We start from the raw sequence: 21,578 nt of genomic DNA, 5'->3' as shown, positions 1-21,578 counted from the left end.
AACCATATTATATTTTCAATAGGATCATGACCGCCGGGTTCGAGAAGCCACACAGCAAGCTTTTGAAAAGCTTATCCTTAAAGTTAAGAAACACTTGGCTCCTTACTTAAAAAGTTTAATGGGCTATTGGCTAATGGCTCAGTGTGATACTTACACACCAGCTGCATCTGCAGCAAAAGATGCCTTTGAAGCAGCTTTCCCTCCAAGCAAGCAACCTGAAGCCATAGCATTTTGTAAGGATGAAATTACAAGTGTAAGTCCTTGGAACCATTCTGTACCTATTTTTTTGAAGTATTTAAGGGATATAAGGCATATTACAAAGGCAGCTCTTTTACCTAGCATTGTGAGGATATGAGACGTGAAATATTTTCAATGGAAGATTGCGTTTTTTAAACGGTGTTTATCAAAGTTGACCATTTTGGCTTTTTAAACATAATTAACTTTTTGGATTGGATCTTTCTAAATGATTTAAGTTTTCCCTGTTTATGTTTAATGTCTTCATTTACCGTATCTAAAAAAATTTAGATATGTGCTTTGTAATATATAATCTAAAAAAAGAATACATCTAAAAATCAAATCTAAACTTTTTCCCCCCATATTTCCAAATCAATACATGTATACAAATCTGTTTCATCCTGGTATTCCTTTGTATATATAGATATACAACAGTTTATTTAACTTCTTTCATTTTAATATACATTTGGGATTTTTCCCCCGTTTTTTTTTAAGAATAGGTTTATTTATTTATTATTTTTAAAAATATTTACCCGGTTTTTTATGATAACAAACAATGTACCTCAGTGAACATTCTTGAATAGATTTCTTCATACCCTGTAGGAGTGGGAGTTACCAGAACTTCTAGTAACTATATGTTGGGTCACAGGGTTTAAATTTTTTATAGATGTGGATAAACTGCCCTTCAAAGGGCCATACAAATTTGTACTCCCATTAACAGATATATATTTCTCCAACACTTGGCCAACAGTTTTGCCAGACTGATACCAGCCATAACTTTTGTGGCTTTTAGTTTGTACACAGTACTGTCCTTCCTCATTTTTTCTCTCCTTATTTGCTATTCCTGATATATGGACTGGAAAAAACTAGACGCCAATTTGTTAGCATTATACCAAGAGATAAAAATAGGTGGGCTGTGAGTCCATTGAGGAGAAGTAAAGATTTAAAAAAAAAGATAATGCTTGCATTTATTTCCTCATTTAGTACTCTTACATTTCCATAGCACCCGATGTATAATCCTACTTAAACACCTTCCCTCCTCCTCCCTCGTTTTCTCCCTGCTTCCCTCCTTTCAGTTAGTCGACCTTTCTGTGGCTTCCCATTATACTTACAAGTCCAGATTTCTTATCTTGGCCTACAAAGCTCTGCATGATGTGGTCCCTTCTTACCTATCTGATCTCTTCACCCAACATCTCTACACACGCACGCACACGCACACACACACACGCACACACGCATTCTAGTTCCCCCTTTAAGTTCTTGGTTCTTACATTCTTTATTTTCTGTTGTACCAGAGTTGTTTTTCTAGGGTGATGGTTTGTAGTTGTGTGGTTTTTTTTGGCCGCACCGCGCGGCTTGTAGGATCTTAGTTCCCGGACCAGGGATTGAACCGGGGCCCCAGCCTTGAAAGCGCTGAGTCCGAACCACTGGACTGCCAGGGAATTCCCTAGGGTTTGTAGGTTTAATCATACTCTCAAAAGGGAGTTCTCTATCCCAACTGTAAATTAAATATCATTGGTTTCTTTAAAATATCAAGTGATGAATGTTATGAGTGAAGTATCATGAGTTTGGACACTTAAGAGTTTTAGAAAATGGATTTTGAGATAATTAATTCGGCTATTCATAGTTTTGTTTATTTGGTTGGTTTTTTGTTCTTGGTTTTATTATGGATGTGTAACTGATCATTGGATATGTGGATTATTTCCTCCATTATTTTACCTTTAGTTGGCTGTGTCACAGATATACAGATACTGGGTTTGAACTTTCCTAAGTTCAAAACACATTTATTAGAGAGGAGTTAGGCAAATGAGATCCAAATGTCACAGTGTCTGTAAGAGAACATGGGCTCTGGGTCATACCACTGGGTTCCAGTCCACTCTGCCATTAGTTGGGGTGTTTGACCATGGGCACGTTTCTGTGCTTCCATTTCCTCAGCTGTTAAAGTAGGAATTAACTTGTACTTCATTGAGTTGTTTTGAGGATTTAGTTAATGCACGGAATGTGCTCAAAGCAATACATGGTAAGTGGAAAAACTCAGTAAATGTTGGTTATTATTATTGCTGATAAAATTGATACTGGAACAGTGGACTTGCTAGTACTCTACCCCAGAAGTAAGCAGACTTACTCAGTATTTCAACTGGAACCTTAAACCTTCCTCCATGATGGAGCAGAGCACAATGAGTGTTCTATGTGAGCAGGGAGGTGCTCAAAAAAGAGGGGCGAGGAAAGCAGAGCCTAATTCACTCCCAAACTTACTAATCGGACATCCCATTCACTTCACTGCTGTGTACAAGAGGAATGGAGAAGCAAGGGGCCAGGAGTATTTAAGGGAAAATTCCTCTCAGTGGAAACTGGAGGTGTTTGGAAGAAGTACCTTATCCTTCTTTACCCCAGCAGGTGCCAACCTTGGGGATTGATAGGGGGAAAAATTGGTAAAATTCAAACCTTTTAGTTTTGCTACTTAATTTTGCTACTTTTGTGAGAAAGGGGATAAAAACTTTTAGATAAGATGAAGTTTATGTTCTGTCTCTTCACCACTGACAATTCAGTAAAATCTCAAGGCTGTGGCATTTTTCTCCCCTCTATAGGTGCTGCAGGATCATCTTATAAAAGAAACACCTGATACACTCAGTGACCCACAGTAAGTTGTACTGTTTCTGTGTAACTCAGATTAAGTGAAACTATGTTTCACTCATAGGTGATAAGATGGTAATTTCAATGTGACATTTTTTAAAAAAGGGATGCTAAATGTAGAGGTGAAAATACTTAATATAGTGCTATTTGCCAGGTGCTGTTTTAAGTGCTTTTACCTGCAAGTTGTCCCGCTATTTAACTTGAATTATCTGGGAGCCCACGATTTGGTTCTTTTACAAAGAGATGTTTTTAGGTTTTTTTCAAGATTTGCCTTTTGACAGTCATAGCAGGAACCATTTTAAGGTCTGGATGAAAATAGTTGAACTATGAATAGTTCTATTGAAAGAATAGTAAGATGTTCCATTTACTTCTTACTCTTGTGTTCTAATCAAACTATTAAGAGTCTGTAAGGGAAAGTACTCTTAGATGCAGTGTTATTTATTCTCTAATCATCCAATTAACTGCTACTGAGAGCAGTGTACATGCACACTTATGAATGAAGCCACAACTCTTCATTTACTTTCACCTTGTATTATTCGAATAATATGTGATTAAAATTCTATATTGGCATTTTGCGGGGGTTTGGCACAGGGAGAATGAATATAGAGATAAAGCAACTTTGGTAGATATTCAATGATAAAACATTTAAAATAGATGTGCTGAATATGTATTTTGTCTTATTCTCAATCCTTATATGTATTTATTTTCTTTTTACATCAAGAACTGTTCCGGAGGAAGAGAGAGAAGCTAAATTCTATCGGGTTGTAACTTGTTCCTTATTGGCATTGAAAAAATTGCTTAGCCTCCTACCTGATAATGAGCTTGATTCTCTGGAGGAGAAATTTAAGTCTCTTTTATCACAGAATAAGTTTTGGAAGTATGGAAAACACAGTATACCTCAGGTATCTTAATCTTTTTTATTTTAAGACATTTCTCTGATTCCGTTTTCTCCCCTGATCTTGTTATTTTTTATTTAGGCTTCATGTTTATTGTTTATGTTTAAAATTCTGCAAACACATTTTTGTGGTGGGACTGAATTACCTCTCTTACTAGAATGTCCTTGTATTTTCATTTTTTTATTTAGTTGTTTGGACCTCAGATTCAGAGTTGAATCATCATCTTTCTCTGTTCATGGCACCTTAAAACTGCTAGGTGTGTACAAGTCTCTTCCTTTTAATGTATTTATTTTTTCCCTTTTGTCTGTCTGTCTCCGTTTTCCACCTCTGCCAGCTGCCCATCCTAAGTGTGATTAATGTATGTGCTTTCGTCTGTGCAGTCGATTCTCATTATTTACTGTGATTTTATTCTGTGAAGTCCACGAACACTGAATTAGTGAATACTGAAGCATTGCTCTTAGGGGAAATGCAGGATCAGGCTCCTGTTAGTCTCTTGTCACGACATTTTTGACAGTTGGTCAGTACATAAACTTGTTTTATGTGTGTCTGTTTAAAGACACCTTATTTAATGTATATTGTTGATTCACTAACTTTGAATTCCCACACAACAGCACTAGACATCATGCCTGAATGAAGTTTATCTAATTTTCTCTGTTAGGCATGTCACAGCCTTTTTGCATGTGTTTTTAATTCACATAAATGATACTGTGTTATATTTCGTCCCATTTATTGCTTTTTACTTAGTAGGTTTTTTTTTATACATGTACTTTTTGTTTGTTTGTTTAAAAAAAATTTACTTATTTATTTATTTAGGCTGCACCGGGTCTTAGTTGCGGCATGCGGGATCTTTTTTTCTTTTTTTAAATTAATTAATTGATTGATTGATTGATTGATTAATTAATTATTTTTTGGCTGTGTTGGGTTTTCTTTGCTGCGCGTTGGCTTTCTCTAGTTGTGGTGAGTGGGGGCTACTCTTCCTTGTGCTGTAGGTGCGAGGGCTTCAGTAGTTGCGGCACACGGGCTCAGTAGTTGTGGCTCACGGGCTCTAGAGCACAGGCTCAGTAGTTCTGGCGCACGGGCTTCGTTGCTCTGCAGCATGTGGGATCTTCCTGGGCGAGGGCTTGAACCCGTGTCGCCTGCATTGGCAGGCGGTTTCTTAACCACTGCACTACCAGGGAAGTCCCAAGCTCACAGGATCTTTTAGTTGCGGCATGCGAGCTCTTAGTTGCGGCATGCATGCAGGATCTAGTTCCCCGACCAGGGATCAAACCCAGGCCCCCTGCATTGGGAGCACGGAGTCTTACCCACTGGACCACCAGGGAAGTCCCAGTAGTTTTTTAAAAAGTACAAAGGTATTTAAATCTGTCACATTCCTGTATGTATATCTGGCCCATGGCTTCTAACTGATGTGTAGTACTCAGAAGTTTGCATTCATTCCATTTTACCTGTTCATTCCCCCAGTGATAGACACCCTGTTTGCCTTCGACTCCCTGCTCTCACAAATAAAGCATCAGTGAGCATCTTTCATGTATCCCCAGATCTGTGAGAATTTCTTTTTCTGAAATTCTCTTGATTTCTGAATTGCTGAGTCAAAGAATATAGGCATACTTAATTTTCTGAAGTAATGCCAGATTGCTTACCTGATTGGCTGCATTAGTCTAGGCTCAACTGTCAATACATGATGACTACTATATATCCTTATACTGTAGCCAGGACTGGGCATCATTCAACTTCCTATTTTTCAGTAGTCTAATTAGGAGTTCAAATGATACCTCTCTTTAATTTTAATTACTCTGCTTACTAGTGACTTTTAACATCTCTTCATAAGCTTTTCAGATTTTTATGTTTCCTCTGTAAACTACTTATTCATATCTTTCACCCCTTTTTTTCTATTGGAGATCTCTTTTTCTTATTTTACTGGAGTTCCTTGTATATTTTAAATATTAGTCGTTTTGTCATTTTTAGGCGTTGTAAATAATCTCCCATTCTGTCACCTTTCATGTGTCCTCTTTTATAAAGAAATCTTAATTTTAATGTAATCAAAACCACTGATATTGCCTTATGAAGGCCTTTCTCACTTTTAAGCCATAAAAATATTGTTATATTTAATAGTTATATCTTTTTAAACAGCTATATCCTTTTTTAAGTTATATTTTTCTTAACAGATATCTTTTAATCTCTTTAGTTTTATCTTTCATATGAAGTTTTTAATCCATCAATAACCCACCTTTTTATGTGGTGTTAAGTGGAGATCTAGTTACATTTCTCTTCATATACAGTGAGCCACTTTTCCTAACACACCTAGTTAAACTGTTCATTCTCTCCCTATTGATTTATGGTCCTGCCATTATGGTATATTAAGTTCCCATATGTTCATGAGTTTTTCTCAAAACTCTATCTTCTGATCTATTAGTCTTTGTTTCTTCTTATGCCAGTACCACTGTTAAAATGACATTATGATATGTCCTAATAATTGCTCAGGTGAGTCGCTCTTTTTTTCATCTTCAAGACTAAGTTGTTTTGGAACTTTATTCTGCTGTATAAATTTAAGTAAATTTATTGAATTCCTCAAAAAAAATCTAACTGGAATTTTGATCGGGGTTTCACTGAATGATTTGGGGAGACTTGCTGTTTTTAGGTTATTGAACCTGATGTTATAATTACCTCTCAGTTTATTCAGGTATTTAAAAAATATCCTAGAATAACTTTTTAAACAAATTTTATTAAGGTATGACTTACATACAATAAAATGCAGTCATTTTAAGCTTAGAGTTTAAGATTTGACAGATGTATACACTCATCTTCATGTACATACCCACATAACCACTACAATCAAGAAGTAAAACATTTTTATCACCCAAAAATTGGTTCCTTGTGTCCCTGCTAGTCATCCTCTCCCTTAACCTAGGCAACTACTTATCTACTTTTCTGTCACTACAGATTCGATTTGTCTTTTTAAGGTTTTCATATAAATGGAGCCATATATTACTCTGTATCTGGCTTCTTTTCTTTTCTTCTCTTTTCTTTTTTCTTTTCTTTTTTTGCCTTGCCGCACAGCTTGTGTTTTAGTTTCCCAACCAGGGATTGAACCTGGGCCCTCGCCAGTGAGAGCGCGGAGTCCTAACCACTGGACTACCAGGGAATTCCCTGTATCTGGCTTCTTTTGCTCAGCATAATGTTTTTAAGATTCTTTGTTGTTGCTTGTATCAGTATTTCAAAGTGGTTATACTATTTTACACTCTTAATCAGCAGTGTATGAGATTTTTAGTTCCATATCATTACTTCAATATTGTCCGTTGGTTTTTTTTTTCAATTTATTTATTATTTATTTATTATTTATTTTTGGCTGTGTTGGGTCTTCGTTTCTGTGCGAGGGCTTTCTCTAGTTGCGGCAAGCAGAGGCCACGCTTCATCGCGATGCACGGGCCTCTCACTATCGCGGCCTCTCTTGTTGCGGAGCACAGGCTCCAGACGCGCAGGCTCAGTAGTTGTGGTTCACGGGCCTAGTTGCTCCGCGGCATGTGGGATCCTCCCAGACCAGGGCTCGAACCCATGTCCCCTGCATTGGCAGGCAGATTCTCAACCACTGTGCCACCAGGGAAGCCCTGTCCGTTGTTTTAAGTCATTCTCTTGGGTGTGGGATCGGGGATTGGCAAATACAGCTCATGGGTCAAAATCTGGCACACCTGACCTGTTTTTGTAAATCGTTTTTGTATTGTATGTGACTGCTTTGTGCTAATATAGCAGAACAAAGTAGTTGCAACACAGTCCATATGGCTTGCAAAGCTTAAAATATTTGTTTTCTGGCTCTTTAAAGAAAATGTTTGCTGACCTCTGGGGTAGAGACTTTACATTGTGGTTTTAATTTGCACTTCCCTGATGGCTAATGGTATTGAACATCTTTTTTTTTTTTTTTAAGATTTATTTATTTTTATTTATTTATTTTTGGCTGCGTTGGGTCTTCATTGCTGTGCATGGGCTTTCTCTAGTTGCGGCGAGTGGGGGCTACTCTTCATTGTGGTGCGCGGGCTTCTCATTGCGGTGGCTTCTCTTGTTGCGGAGCACAGGCTCTAGGTGCGCGGGCTTCAGTACTTGCGGCACGCAGGCTCAGTAGTTGTGGCTCGCGGGCTCTAGAACACAGGCTCAGTAGTTGTGGTGCACAAGCTTAGTTGCTCTGTAGCATGTGGGATCTTCCCGGACCAGGGCTTGAACCCGTGTCCCCTGCATTGGCAGGCGGATTCTTCACCACTGTGCCACCAGGGAAGCCCTGAACATCTTTTAATGTGTTTATTGGCCATTTGTTTTTCTTCTTCTTTTTTTTTTTTTTTATTTTTAATTTGGCCGCACCACTTGGCTTGCGGGACCGTAGTTCCCCAACCAGGGATTGAACCAGGGTACCAGAAGTGAAAATGCTGAGTCCTAATCTCTGGACTGTCAAGGAATTCCCTATCTTCTGCTTTTTTGAGGTGTCTGTTTAGCCCTTTTGCTCATTTTTAATTTAATATGTTGTAGTTTTTATATCTAAAATTTCAACTTGGTTTTTGTATTTTCTATTTCTTTGATGAAATTTTCTACTTTTTTAAGACTTTTTTTAAGAGCAGTTTTAGGTTCACAGCAAAATTGAGGAAAAAGTACCAAGATTTCCCATATATCTCCTGCCCCTCACATACATAGCTTCCCCCATTATCAACATCCTCTCACCAGAGTGGTACCTGTTTTTTTTTTTTTAAACAATTGATGAACCTACGTTGATACATCATTATCATCCAGAATCCATAATTTACATTAGGGTTCACTGTTGATGTTTTATATTCTGTAGGTTTGGACAAATGTATAATGACATGTATCTGTTTCCTATATTTTCATTCATTGTTGGCATATTTTTCTTTACCTCACTGAGTATAGTTATAATAGCTGCTGTAAAGTACGTGTCTGATAATAACATCTGGGATCACATTTTCTTGGCTTTCACATGTTGAGGGATTTTAGATTGTATCCTACACGTAAATATTTAGATTGCATCCTAGACGTAAATATTTAGATTGTATCCTGGAATGTTATATTTTGGAGACAGGATTATTTTATATTGCTCCAAAGGGTGTTGATGTCTTTGTGTTAGTGGGCAATCAACTTGGTTAGACTCAACAAACTCTCATGCCTGCAGTGGGCATGGTTCAAGTGTCAGCTGTAGATTTAGACTGTTTAATAAACACAGAACGTGGGGGTTCTCTTCGTTGGTTCTCTTCTTTCTGGAGTTCCCTATTACTCTCTTGCCATCTTGGTTACCCTGGGCTCCTTTTCCTGGTTCTTTCAGTTCTTCCAACCAGAAGGATGTCAGGCTTTCTGTTGCAGTTGTAGCTGCCCCAGTGCCTCTGTGGTGGTGACTGCATCCACCTTCAGGGCAAAACTGCACAAAATGGGAACTCAGTATGTGTGATTGCTTACTCCAAGTTATGATACCCCCTCCAAAATGTGTATTTCAGTCTTCAGAGCCCTTGGATAGTTTTTTTGTGTCGGGTTCACAGAGTCTATAGTTGTTCTTTGCAGGAAGATCAGTGTATCAGCCTGTCACTACTTGATATTCTTTTGCCTATTTTTAAGTTGGGTTTTTGGTTTTTATTGTGAGTTATGAATATGCTTTAGTTATTCTGGGTACAAGTATTTTGTCAGGTAAAGTTTCATGAATGTTTTATTATAGTTTGTGGCTTGCCTTTTCACTTTTTTTCCATGGTTTTTGGAGAGTAGGTGTTTTAAAGTCCCATTTATCAATTTTTTTTTTTTTTACACTTCATACTTTTGATTTCTTATATAAGGAGTCTTTGCCTACTTGAAGGTTGCAAAGATTTTTTTATATTTTATTCTAGAAATTTTATAGTTTAGGTTTATTTAGACTTAATTTTTGTGTATGGCATAAAGGTGAGAGTCAGATTTCTTTTCATATAGGTATCCATTTCTTGAAAGACTACCAGCTCCTCCTCACCCCACCACCCTGGCACCTTTGTCAAAATTCAGTTGAACATATGAGATTTTAATTTTGGACTCTTACTCCGTTACATTTTATGTCTATCTTTACACCAGTACCACTCTTTCTTGATTATTATTGTTTTACGGTAAGTCCTGAAACCCTCCAACTTTGTTCTTTTTCAAAATTATTTAGCCTATATCAGGCCCTTGCCATCCTGGAATAGTATTTTATAATACTGAACATGACTTCATGGTTTTTGTTACTATTGTGAAATGGGTTTTCTCTTTTGATTCCATTTTCTATTTTGCGTTAATTTTGTATCCAGCAACTCTTCTGAACTGTTAGTTCTTTTTTTTTTTAATCAATTCTTTTATTATTTACAACAATCTTTTGATAATTTCGGCCAAATTTGTTCTGATATATTCTTTTTTTTTTTTTTTTTTTATAATTGCTGCTATGGTGCTTTTTTTTTTTAATTTTATTTATTTATTTGTTTATTTTTAATTTTTGGCCGTGTTGGGTCTTCGTTTCTGTGCGAGGGCTTTCTCTAGTTGCTTCAAGCAGGGGCCACTCTTCATCGCAGTGCGCAGGCCTCTCACTATCGCGGCCTCTCTTGTTGCGGAGCAGAGGCTCCAGACGCGCAGGCTCAGCAGTTGTGTCTCACGGGCCCAGTTGCTCCGCGGCATGTGGGGTCTTCCCAGACCAGGGCTCGAACCCGTGTCCCCTGCATTGCAGGCGGATTCTCAACCACTGCGCCACCAGGGAAGCCCTATTCTTTTTTTTTTAACATCTTTATTGCAGTATAATTGCTTTACAATGTTATGTTACTTTCTGCTTTGTAACAAAGTGAATCAGCTATACCTATGCATATATCCCCATATTTCCTCCCTCTTGCATCTCCCTCCCTCCCACCCTCCCTATCCCACCCCTCTAGGTGGTCACAAAGCACCGAGCTGATCTCCCTATGCTGTGCGGCTGCTTCTCACTAGCTATCTCTTTTACCTTTGGTACTGTATATATGTCCATGCCACTCTCTCACTTTGTCACAGCTTACCCTTCCCCCTCCCCATATCCTCAAGTCCATTCTCTACTAGGTCTGTGTCTTTATTCCTGTCTTGCCCCTAGGTTCTTCAGAATTTTTTTTTTTTATTCTATATATGTGTGTTAGCATATGGTATTTGTTTTTCTCTTTCTGACTTACATCACTCTGTATTACACACTCTAGGTCCATCCACCTCACTACAAATAACTCAATTTCATTTCTTTTCATGGCTGAGTAATATTCCATTGTATATATGTGCCACATCTTCTTTATCCATTCATCTGTTGATGGACACTTAGGTTGCTTCCATGTCCTGGCTGTTGTAAATAGAGCTGCAGTGAACACTGTGGTACATGACTCTTTTTTAATCAGTCATCAGTTTTTTACACATCACTTTATACATGTCAATCCCAATCGCCCAATTCAGCACACCACCATCCCCACCCCACCACAGTTTTCCCCCCTTGGTGTCCATACGTTTGTTCTCTACATCTGTGTCTCAACTTCTGCCCTGCAACCCGGTTCATCTGTACCATTTTTCTAGGTTCCACATACATGCATTAATATACGATATTTGTTTTTCTCTTTCTGACTTACTTCACTCTGTATGACAGTCTCTAGATCCATCCACGTCTCAACAAATGGCTCAATTTCGTTCCTTTTTATGGCTGAGTAATATTCCATTGTATAAATGTACCACATCTTCTTTATCTATTCGTCTGTGGATGGGCATTTAGGTTGCTTCCATGACCTGGCTATTGTAAATAGTGCTGCAGTGAACATTGGGGTGCATGTGTCTTTTTGAATTACGGTTTTCTCTGGGTATATGCCCAGTAGTGGGATTGCTGGGTCATATGGTAATTCTATTTTTAGTTTTTTAAGGAACCTCCATATTGTTCTCCATAGTGGCTGTATCAATTTACATTACCACCAACAGTGCAAGAGGGTTCCCTTTTCTCCACACCCTCTCCAGCATTTGTTGTTTGTAGATTTTCTGAGGATGGCCATTCTGACTGGTGTGAGGTGATACCTCATTGTAGTTTTGATTTGCATTTCTCTAATAATTAGTGATGTTGAGCATCTTTTGATGTGCTTCGTGGCCGTCTGTATGTCTTCTTTGGAGAAATGTCTCTTTAGGTCTTCTGCCCATTTTTGGATTGAGGTGTGTGTTTCTTTAATATTGAGCTGAATGAGCTGTTTATATATTTTGGAGATTAATCCTTTGTCCATTGATTCGTTTGCAAATATTTTCTCCCATTCTGAGGGTTGTCTTTTGGTCTTGTTTATGGTTTCCTTTGCTGTGCAAAAGCTTTGAAGTTTCATTAGGTCCCATTTGTTTATTTTCGTTTTTATTTCCATTACTCTAGGAGGTGGATCAATAAAGATCTTGCTGTGATTTATGTCAAAGAGTGTTCTTCCTATGTTTTCCTCGAAGAGTTTTATAGTGTCCGGTCTTACATTTAGGTCTCTAATCCATTTTGAGTTTATTTTTGTGTATGGTGTTAGGGAGTATTCTAATTTCATTCTTTTACATGTAGCTGTCCAGTTTTCCCAGCACCACTTATTGAAGAGACTGTCTTTTCTCCATTGTATATCTTTGCCTCCTTTGTCATAGATTAGTTGACTCTAGGTGCGTGGGTTTATCTCTGGGCTTTCTATCTTGTTCCATTGATCTATGTTTCTGTTTTTGTGCCAGTACCATATTGTCTTGATTACTGTAGCTTTGTAGTATAGTCTGAAGTCAGGGAGCCTGATTCCTCCAGCTCCGTTTTTTTCCCTCAAGACTGCTTTGGCTATTCAGGGTCTTTTTTGTCTCCATACAAATTTTAAGATGATTTGTTCTAGTTCTGTAAAAAATGCCATTGGTAATTTGATAGGGATTGCATTGAATCTGTAGATTGCTTTGGGTAGTATAGTCATTTTCACAATGTTAATTCTTCCAATCCAAGAACAGGGTATATCTCTCCATCTGTTGGTATCATCTTTCATTTCTTTCATCAGTGTCTTATACTTTCTGCATACAGGTCTTTTGTCTCCCTAGGTAGGTTTATTCCTAGGTATTTTATTCTTTTTTTTTTTTTTTTTTATTCTTTTTGTTGCAGTGGTAAATGGGAGTGTTTCTATAATTTCTCTTTCAGATTTTTCATCATTAGTGTATAGGAATGCAAGAGATTTCTGTGCATTAATTTTGTATCCTGCAACTTTACCATATTCATTAATTAGCTCTAGCAGTTTTCTGGTGGCAGTTTTAGGATTCTCTATGTATAGTATCATGTCATCTGCAAACAGTGACAGTTTTACTTCTTCTTTTCCAGTTTGTATTCCTTTTATTTCTTTTTCTTCTCTGATTGCCGTGGCTAGGACTTCCAAAACTATGTTGAATAATAGTGGTGAGAGTGGACATCCTTGTCTCGTTCCTGATCTTAGAGGAAATGCTTTCAGTTTTTCACCGTTGAGAATGATGTTTGCTGTGGGTTTGTCATATATGGCCTTTATTATGTTGAGGTAGGTTCCCTCTATGCCCACTTTCTGGGGAGTTTTTATCAGAAATGGGTGTTGAATTTTGTCAAAAGCTTTTTCTGCATCTATTGAGATGATCATATGGTTTTTATTCTTCAATTTGTTAATATGGTGTATCACATTGATTGATTGGCGTGTATTGAAGAATCCTTGCATCCCTGGGATAAATCCCACTTGATCGTGGTGTATGATCCTTTTAATGTGTTGTTGGATTCTGTTTGCTAGTATTTTGTTGAGGATTTTTGCATCTATATTCATCAGTGATATTGGTCTGTAATTTTCTTTTTTTGTAGTGTCTTTGTCTGGTTTTGGTATCAGGGTGATGGTGGCCTCATAGAATGAGTTTGGGAGTGTTCCTTCCTCTGCAATTTTTTGGAAGAGTTTGAGAAGGATGGGTGTTAGCTCTTCTCTAAATGTTTGATAGAATTCACCTGTGAAGCCATCTGGTCCTGGGCTTTTGTTTGTTGGAAGATTTTTAATCACAGTTTCAATTTCAGTGCTTGTGATTGGTCTGTTCATATTTTCTATTTCTTCCTTGTTCAGGCTTGGAAGGTTGTGCATTTCTAAGAATTTGTCCATTTCTTCCAGGTTGTCCATTTTATTGGCATAGAGTTGCTTGTAGTAATCTCTCATGATCCTTTGTATTTCTGCTGTGTCAGTTGTTACTTCTCCTTTTTCATTTCTAATTCTATTGATTTGAGTCTTCTTTTTTTCTTGATGTCTGGCTAATGGTTTATCAATTTTGTTTATCTGCTCAAAGAACCAGCTTTTAGTTTTATTAATCTTTGCTATCATTTCCTTCATTTCTTTTCCATTTATTTCTGACTTGGTCTTTATGATTTCTTTCCTTCTGCTAACTTTGGGGTTTTTTTGTTGTTCTTTCTCTAATTGCTTTAGGTGTAAGGTTAGGTTGTTTATATGAAATGTTTCTTGTTTCTTTCTTTTTTTTTAAATTAATTAATTAATTTACTTACTTATTTATTTATTTATTTATTTATTTATTTATGGCTGTGTTAGGTCTTCATTGCTGTGCGCGGGCTTTCTCTAGTTGCGGTGAGTGGGGGCTACTCTTCGTTGTGGTGCGCAGGCTTCTCATTGTCCTGGCTTCTCTTGTTGCAGAGCACCAGCTTAGGTGCACAGGCTTGAGTAGTTGTGGCACGTGGGCTCAGTAGTTGTGGCTCGTGAGCTCTAGAGCGCAGGCTCAGTAGTTGTGGCGCTCGGGCTTAGTTGCTCTGCAGCATGTGGGATCTTCCTGGACCAGGGCTTGAACCTGTGTCCCCTGCATTGGCAGGCTGATTCTTAACCACTGCACCACCAGGGAAACCCCTGTTTCTTGTTTCTTAAGGTAGGATTGTATTGCTATAAGCTTCCCTCTTAGAACTGCTTTTGCTGCATCCCATAAGTTTTGGGTTGTCGTGTTTTCATTGTCATTTGTTTCTGTGTATTTTTTGATTTCCTCTTTGATTTCTTCAGTGATCTCTTGGTTATTAAGTAGTGTATTGTTTAGGCTCCATGTGTTTGTATTTTTTACAGATTTTTTCCTGTAATTGATATCTAGTCTCATAGCGTTGTTGTCAGAAAAGATACTTGATATGCTTTCAATTTTCTTAAATTTACCAAGGTTTGATTTGTGACCCAAGATATGATCTATCCTGGAGAATGTTCCATGAGCACTTGAGAAGAATGTGTATTCTGTTTTTTTTGGATGGAATGTCCTATAAATATCAATAAAGTCCATCTTGTTTAATGTATCACTTAAAGCTTGTGTTTCCTTTTATTTTCATTTTGGATGATCTGTCCATTGGTAAAAGTGAGGTGTTAAAGTCCCCTACTATGATTGTGTTACTGTCGATTTCCCCTTTTATGGCTGTTAGTCTTTGCCTTATGTATTGAGGTGCTCCTATGTTGGGTGCATAAATATTTACAATTGTTCTATCTTCCTCTTGGATTGATCCCTTGATCATTATGTAATGTCCTTCTTTGTCTCTTGTAATAGTCTTTGTTTTAAAGTCTATTTTGTCCAATATGAGAATTGCTACTCCAGCTTTCTTTTTATTTCCATTTGCATGGAATATCTTTTTCCATCCCCTCACTTTCAGTCTGTGTGTGTCCCTAGGTCTGAAGTGTGTCTCTTGTAGACAGCATATATACAGGTATTGTTTTTGTATCCATTGAGCTAGTCTGTGTCTTTTGGTTGGAGCATTTAATCCATTTACATTTCAGGTAATTATCAATATGTTTGTTCCTATTACCATTATCTTATAATTGTTCTGGGTTTGTTATTGTAGATCTTTTCCTTCTCTTGTGTTTCTTGCTTAGAGAAGTTCCTTTAGCATTTGTTGTAGAGTTGGTTTGTTGGTGCTGAATTCTCTTAGCTTTTGCTTGTCTGTAAAGGTTTTAATTTTTCCGTCAAATCTGAATGAGATCCTTGCTGGGTAGAGTAATCTTGGTTGTAGGTTTTTCTCCTTCATCACTTTAAATATGTCCTGCCGCTCCCTTCTGGCTTGCAGAGTTTCTGCTGAAAGATCAGCTGTTAACCTTATGGGGATTCCCTTGTGTGTTTTTTGTTGTTTTTCCCTTGCTGCTTTTAATATTTTTTCTTTGCATTTAATTTTTGATAGTTTGATTAATATGTGTCTTGGCGTGTTTCTCCTTGGATTTATCCTGTATGGGACTCTCTGTGCTTCCTGGACTTGATTAACTATTTCCTTTGCCATATTAGGGAAGTTTTCAACTATAATCTCTTCAAATATTTTCTCAGTCCCTTTCTTTTTCTCTTCTTCTTCTGGAACCCCTAGAATTCGAATGTTGGTGCATTTAATGTTGTCCCAGAGGTCTTCCTGAGACTGTCCTCAGTTCTTTTCATTCTTTATTCTTTATTCTGCTCTACAGTAGTTATTTCTACTGTTTTGTCTTCCAGGTCACTTATCCATTCTTCTGCCTCAGTTATTCTGCTATTGATCCCTTCTAGAGAATTTTTAATTTCATTTATCGTGTTGTTCATCATTGTTTGTTTGCTCTTTAGTCCTTCTAGGTGCTTGTTAAACGTTTCTTGTATTTTCTCCATTCTATTCCAAGATTTTGGATCATCTTTACTATCATTATTCTGAATTCTTTTTCAGGTCCACTGCCTATTTCCTCTTCATTTGTTAGGTCTGGTGGGATTTTGCCTTGCTCCTTCATCTGCTGTGTGTTTCTCTCTCTTCTCACTTTGCTTAACTTACTGTGTTTGGGTTCTCCTTTTTGCAGGCTGCAGGTTCGTAGTTCCCGTTGTTTTTGGTGTCTGTCCCCAGTGGCTAAGGTTGGTTCAGTGGGTTGTGTAGGCTTCCTGGTGGAGGGGAGTAGTGCCTGTGTTCTGGTGGATGAGGCTGGATCTCATCTTTCTGGTGGGCAGGTCCACGTCTGGTGGTGTGTTTTGGGGTGTCTGTGGCCTTAATATGATTTAGGAAGCCTGTCTGCTAATGGATGGGGTTATGTTCCTTTCTTGCTAGTTGTTTGGCATAGGGTGTCCAGCACTGTAGCTTGCTGGTCGTTAAGTGGAGCTGGGTCTTGGTGTTGAGATGGAGATGTCTGGGAGATTTTCACCGTTTGATATTATGTGGAGCTGGGAGGTCTCTTGTGGACCAGTGTCCTGAACTTCGCTCTCCCACCTCAGAGGCACAGCCCTGATGTCTGGCTGGAGCACCAAGAGCCTGTCATCCACACAGCTCAGAATAAAAGGGAGAAAATAAAAGATAGAAATAAAGAAGAAGATAAAATAAAATAAAGTAAAATAAAGTTATTAAAATAAAAAATAATTATTAAAAAAATTATTTTAAGTAATTTTTTTTATTTTAAGTAATTTTTTAAAAAAAAAGGAAAGAAAGAAAGAAGAGAGCAACCAAACCAAAAAACAAATCCACCAATGATAACAATTGCTAAAAATTATACTTAAAAAAAAAAAAAAAAACGGACAGACAGAACCCTAGGACAAATGGTAAAAGCAAAGCTATACAGACAAGATCACACACAGAAGCATACACATACACACTCACAAAAAGAGAAAAAGGGAAAAATATATATATATCGTTGCTCCCAAAGTCCACCTCCTCAATTTGGGATGATTCTTTGTCTATTCAGGTATTCCACAGATGCAGGGTACGTCAAGTTGATTGTGGAGATTTAATCTGCTGCTCCTGAGGCTGCTGGGAGATATTTCCCTTTCTCTTCTTTGTTCGCACAGCTCCTGGGGTTCAGCTTTGGATTTGGCCCCGCCTCTGCGTTAGGTCGCCTGAGGGCATCTGTTCTTTGCTCAGACAGGACGGGCTTAAAGTAGCAGCTGATTCGGGGGCTCTGGGTCACTCAGGCCGGGGGGAGGGAGGGGTACGGATGCGGGGCGAGCCTGTGGCGGCAGAGGCCAGCGTGACGTTGCAACAGCCTGAGGCGCGCCTTGTGTTCTCCTGGGGAAGTTGTCCCTGGATCACGGGACCCTGGCAGTGGCGGGCTGCACAAGCTCCCGGGAGGGGAGGTGTGGATGGTGACCTGTGCTTGCATACAGGCTTTTTGGTGGCGGCAGCAGCAGCCTTAGCGTCTCATGCCCGTCTCTGGGGTCGGCGCTGATAGCCACTGCTCGCACCCGTCTCTGGAGCTCCTTTAAGCGGCGCTCTGAATCCCCTCTCCTCGCGCACCACAAAACACAGAAGCAAGAAAAAGTCTCTTGCCTGTTCCACAGCTCCAGACCTTTTCCCAGACTCCCTCCCGGCTAGCTGTGGCGCACTAGCCCCCCTTCAGTCTGTGTTCACGCAGCCAATCCCAGTCCTCTCCCTGGGATCTGACCGAAACCTGAGCCTCAGTTCCCAGCCCACGCCCGCCTTGGCGGGTGAGCAGACAAGCCTCTCAGGCTGCTGAGTGCTGGTTGGCACCGATCCTCTGTGCGGGAATCTCTCTGCTTTGCCCTCCGCACCCCCGTTGCTGCGCTATCCTCCGCAGCTCCAAAGCTCCCCCCCTCCGCCACCGGCAGTCTCCACCCACGAACGGCCTTCCTAGTGTGTGGAAATCTTTCCTCCTTCACAGCTCTCTTTCCACTGGCGCAGGTCCCGTCCCTATTCTTTTTTTTTTTTTTTTTTTTTTTTTTTCCGTCCCTATTCTTTTGTCTCTGTTTTTTCTTTTTTCTTTTGCCCTTCCCAGGTACGTGGAGAGTTTCTTGCCTTTTGGGAAGTCTGAGGTCTTCTGCCAGCGTTCAGTAGGTGTTCTGTAGGAGTTGTTCCACATGTAGATGTATTTCTGATGTATTTGTAAGGAGGAAGGTGATCTCCACATCTTACTCTTCTGCCATCTTGAAGCTCCTCCTCCTCCTGTTCTTATTAATTTGTCTTTAGATTTTCTTTTCCTAAATTTTTAAAAAATTGATTAATTTATTTTTTGGCTGCTTTGGGTCTTCATTGCTACACGTGGGCTTTCTCTAGTTGCTGCGAGTGGGGGCTATTCTTCATTGCAGTGCGTGGGCTTCTCATTACGGTGGCTTCTCTTTTTGCAGAGCATGGGCTCTAGGCACACGGGCTTCAGTGTGGCGTGCGGGCTCAGTAGTTGTGGTGCACGGGCTTGGTTGCTCCATGGCATGCGGGATCTTCCCAGACCAGGGCTCGAACCCATGTCCCCTTCATTGGCAGGCAGATTCTTAACCACTGTGCCACCAGGGAAGTCCTGTCTTTAGAGTTTTTGGAATATTTTTTATAGCCTTTTATTTTGCTATGATTATAAACAGTAATTTGGGTTACTTTCTAGTTTCTTTTTTTCCCCTTTTCTCTGTATTAATTAGGTTCTCAGTACCATGTTGAGTAGAAGTGGTGATAGCAGGCATCCTTTTCTTGTTTCTTACTTTAATGGAAATAGTTGTAGACTCTTAATGTTGAGTATGATGCTCTTAAACTATGAATTGTGCTCTTGTTTATTTGTGTATTTTTACTTTAGGAATTGTGCTTGGTTCTTTTTCAGATCTGCTGTGCTTTTTGTAAGATCCTTTTCCCTTTAAATTTCTTTAAACTTTTGTTTCTTTAAATATAATAAACATTGTTGATATGGAGTTTGTTACTGATAGATAATTACAAGATTTAAAGTCTCAGGTCTCTGTGTTATCTTTTGGTTCTGCATCGTGGCTCATGGTGTCTTATTTTTTGTTTGGCTGTATTTAATTTTGTGCTGACTAGTATATTCATAGGGATAATTTGAGCCCCCAAATGAAGGCTTCTTACACTACCGAGGATTTGTATTTGCTTGAGCCAAAGAAATAGAAAGTTGAATTCTTTCTGCCTTCACTTTTGGCTTGGTAATTCCTAATGTCTCTTCAGCCCTGTGGTGTTCTTAAGATTTTTAAAAAGTATTTTTTCTAGCCCTTTTAGTTTTATTAATGGAAGGGTTAGTATGAATAGCCTACTTGCCATTACCATAAATAAAATTTTATCATACCTTGACTAGGCTTTAGTTTAATTCAGCTTTCCATTTTTTTCTTTCAGATCCGCTCAGCCTATTTTGAGTTAGTTTCTGCTTTGTGCCAGCGTACTCCACAGTTGATGAAAGATGAAGCATCCAAAGTGAGCCCATCTGTCCTTCTTAGCATTGATGACAGTGACCCCATTGTATGCCCTGCTCTCTGGGAAGCTGTGCTTTACACACTTACAACTATTGAGGTAAGTTAAAGAGGTACATTTAGTACATCTGGGAATATTTGTCTTCTTAGTTGTATTTTAGAAGCCTTAGATACCATGTGAGAGAGCCTATCAGATTATAATATTTAAAACTTGCTAGAAAAATGCTTTCTTGGGAATAAAATATTTAATCCAAAACTTTGTATAAATCTTAAACTGACTATAAAATGATATAGCATTTTTATTTTACTTTCAGTTTAGTCAATATCAATTATCCTTTAAACTTATATGGCCCCATGAAATCAACATATCTGAATCTTATATTTAAGATTAAATATTGCTGTCCCTTTTAGAAAGCAGCTTTTTTTTTTTTCTTTTTTTTTTAACTTGTTTAGAAAGCAGCTTTTATAGAAATCTTTTCAGTTAAATATTACTTCTTTTTTGGCTGCCTCAGGCCTTAGTTGCAGCACGCGGGATCTTCATTGAGGCATGCAGGATCTTTCGTTGCTGTGTGCGGGCTTCTCTCTAGTTGTGGCGTGCGGGTTGTCTTCTCTTCTCTAGTTGTGGTGCGCAGGCTCCAGGGCGTGTGGGCTCTGTAGTTGTGGCGCATGGGTTCAAGTGTGGGCAAGCTCTGTAGTTTGCTGCACACAGGCTCTCTAGTTGAGGTGCGCGAGCTCAGTATTTGTGGTATGCGGGCTTAGTTGCCCTGTAGCATGTGGGATCTTAGTTCCCTGAGCAGGGACTGAACCCACGTCCCCTGCATTGTAAGGTGGTTTCTTTACCACTGGACCACCAGGGAAGTCCCTAAATAGTTATTTCTGATCAATATTGTCCTGGAAGCATGTTGTATACATAATTACTAAATGTAATAAATTTCTTATAATTTCAGACTTCTAGTTTTTAATGGTGGTGAGAGATTTTGACCCTCTTTAGGTAGAATACTTGATTTTTATTTTTGAGAGTCTATGTGTCTTCTCTCTTAATTGGGAAATGTATGTTTATGATCTCTAATTATTATTATAATCTTTTTTTTTTTTTTTTTTTGGTAAGGACTGTTGGCTTCATGTAAATGCAAAAAAAAGTGTGTTTCCCAAGCTGTCAGCTATGGTTCGTGAAGGAGGTCGGGGTCTGGCTGCTGTCATATATCCTTATCTTCTGCCATTTATCAGCAAACTCCCTCAGTCTGTTACAGATCCAAAGTTGGATTTCTTCAAAAATTTTCTCACCTCCCTAGTTGCAGGGTAAGGAATTTAAATTCTTGACCTTTAAAGCAAAATAGATTTTTTCTTATTTTCATAAATGGGCAGAACGACATACTTGTTATTGTCATATGTAAATTTCCCCAAATTGTTTTGCTGTTCATTAAACACTTTTGAAATTTTCAGAGAATTACAATTGGAATTCTTTTTTTGGGTACTTTCAAGACTTCAGTGGTAGTATGCAGCAGAAAGTGAGATAAATTATGGCAAGGCCTTTAGGTGGAAATAGGCTCTTTTTCAATGACCCATTTTTTGGTATGTTGATAAATACAAATGCCTGAGTGCAGAAAATGAACCAGTGAACTTTTCCATTAACTTAAATATAATAGCTGTTTAAAGTCACACTTAAAACGTCATTTCAGTGTATTTGTTGAACTTAGTAAAAGATACCCGGTCTTATTAATG

At 38.6% G+C, this 21,578-nt stretch overlaps 1 protein-coding gene across 2 annotated transcripts in view; it reads left to right on the top strand.

The window, feature by feature from the left end:
* The window catches only part of LTN1 (listerin E3 ubiquitin protein ligase 1), a 72,245-nt gene that overhangs the window by 6,299 nt on the left and 44,368 nt on the right, over positions 1-21,578 (top strand). Inside the window, exons 4-8 of one of the 2 annotated variants that reach the window (XM_007173807.3) lie at positions 23-253; positions 2,823-2,875; positions 3,590-3,770; positions 19,783-19,956; positions 20,965-21,155. In XM_007173807.3, the coding sequence (XP_007173869.2) occupies positions 23-253; positions 2,823-2,875; positions 3,590-3,770; positions 19,783-19,956; positions 20,965-21,155 (830 nt within the window). The remainder of the gene's footprint in view (positions 1-22; positions 254-2,822; positions 2,876-3,589; positions 3,771-19,782; positions 19,957-20,964; positions 21,156-21,578) is intronic. The other variant, XM_057545327.1, reaches the window with a different exon arrangement.

The sequence above is a fragment of the Balaenoptera acutorostrata genome, chromosome 4 (genome assembly GCF_949987535.1).
Source record: "Balaenoptera acutorostrata chromosome 4, mBalAcu1.1, whole genome shotgun sequence".
In the NCBI taxonomy this organism is placed as follows: domain Eukaryota; kingdom Metazoa; phylum Chordata; class Mammalia; order Artiodactyla; family Balaenopteridae; genus Balaenoptera; species Balaenoptera acutorostrata.
The sequence above is the reverse complement of the archived record's forward strand: the minus strand, read 5'-3'. Positions and strand labels throughout refer to the sequence as shown.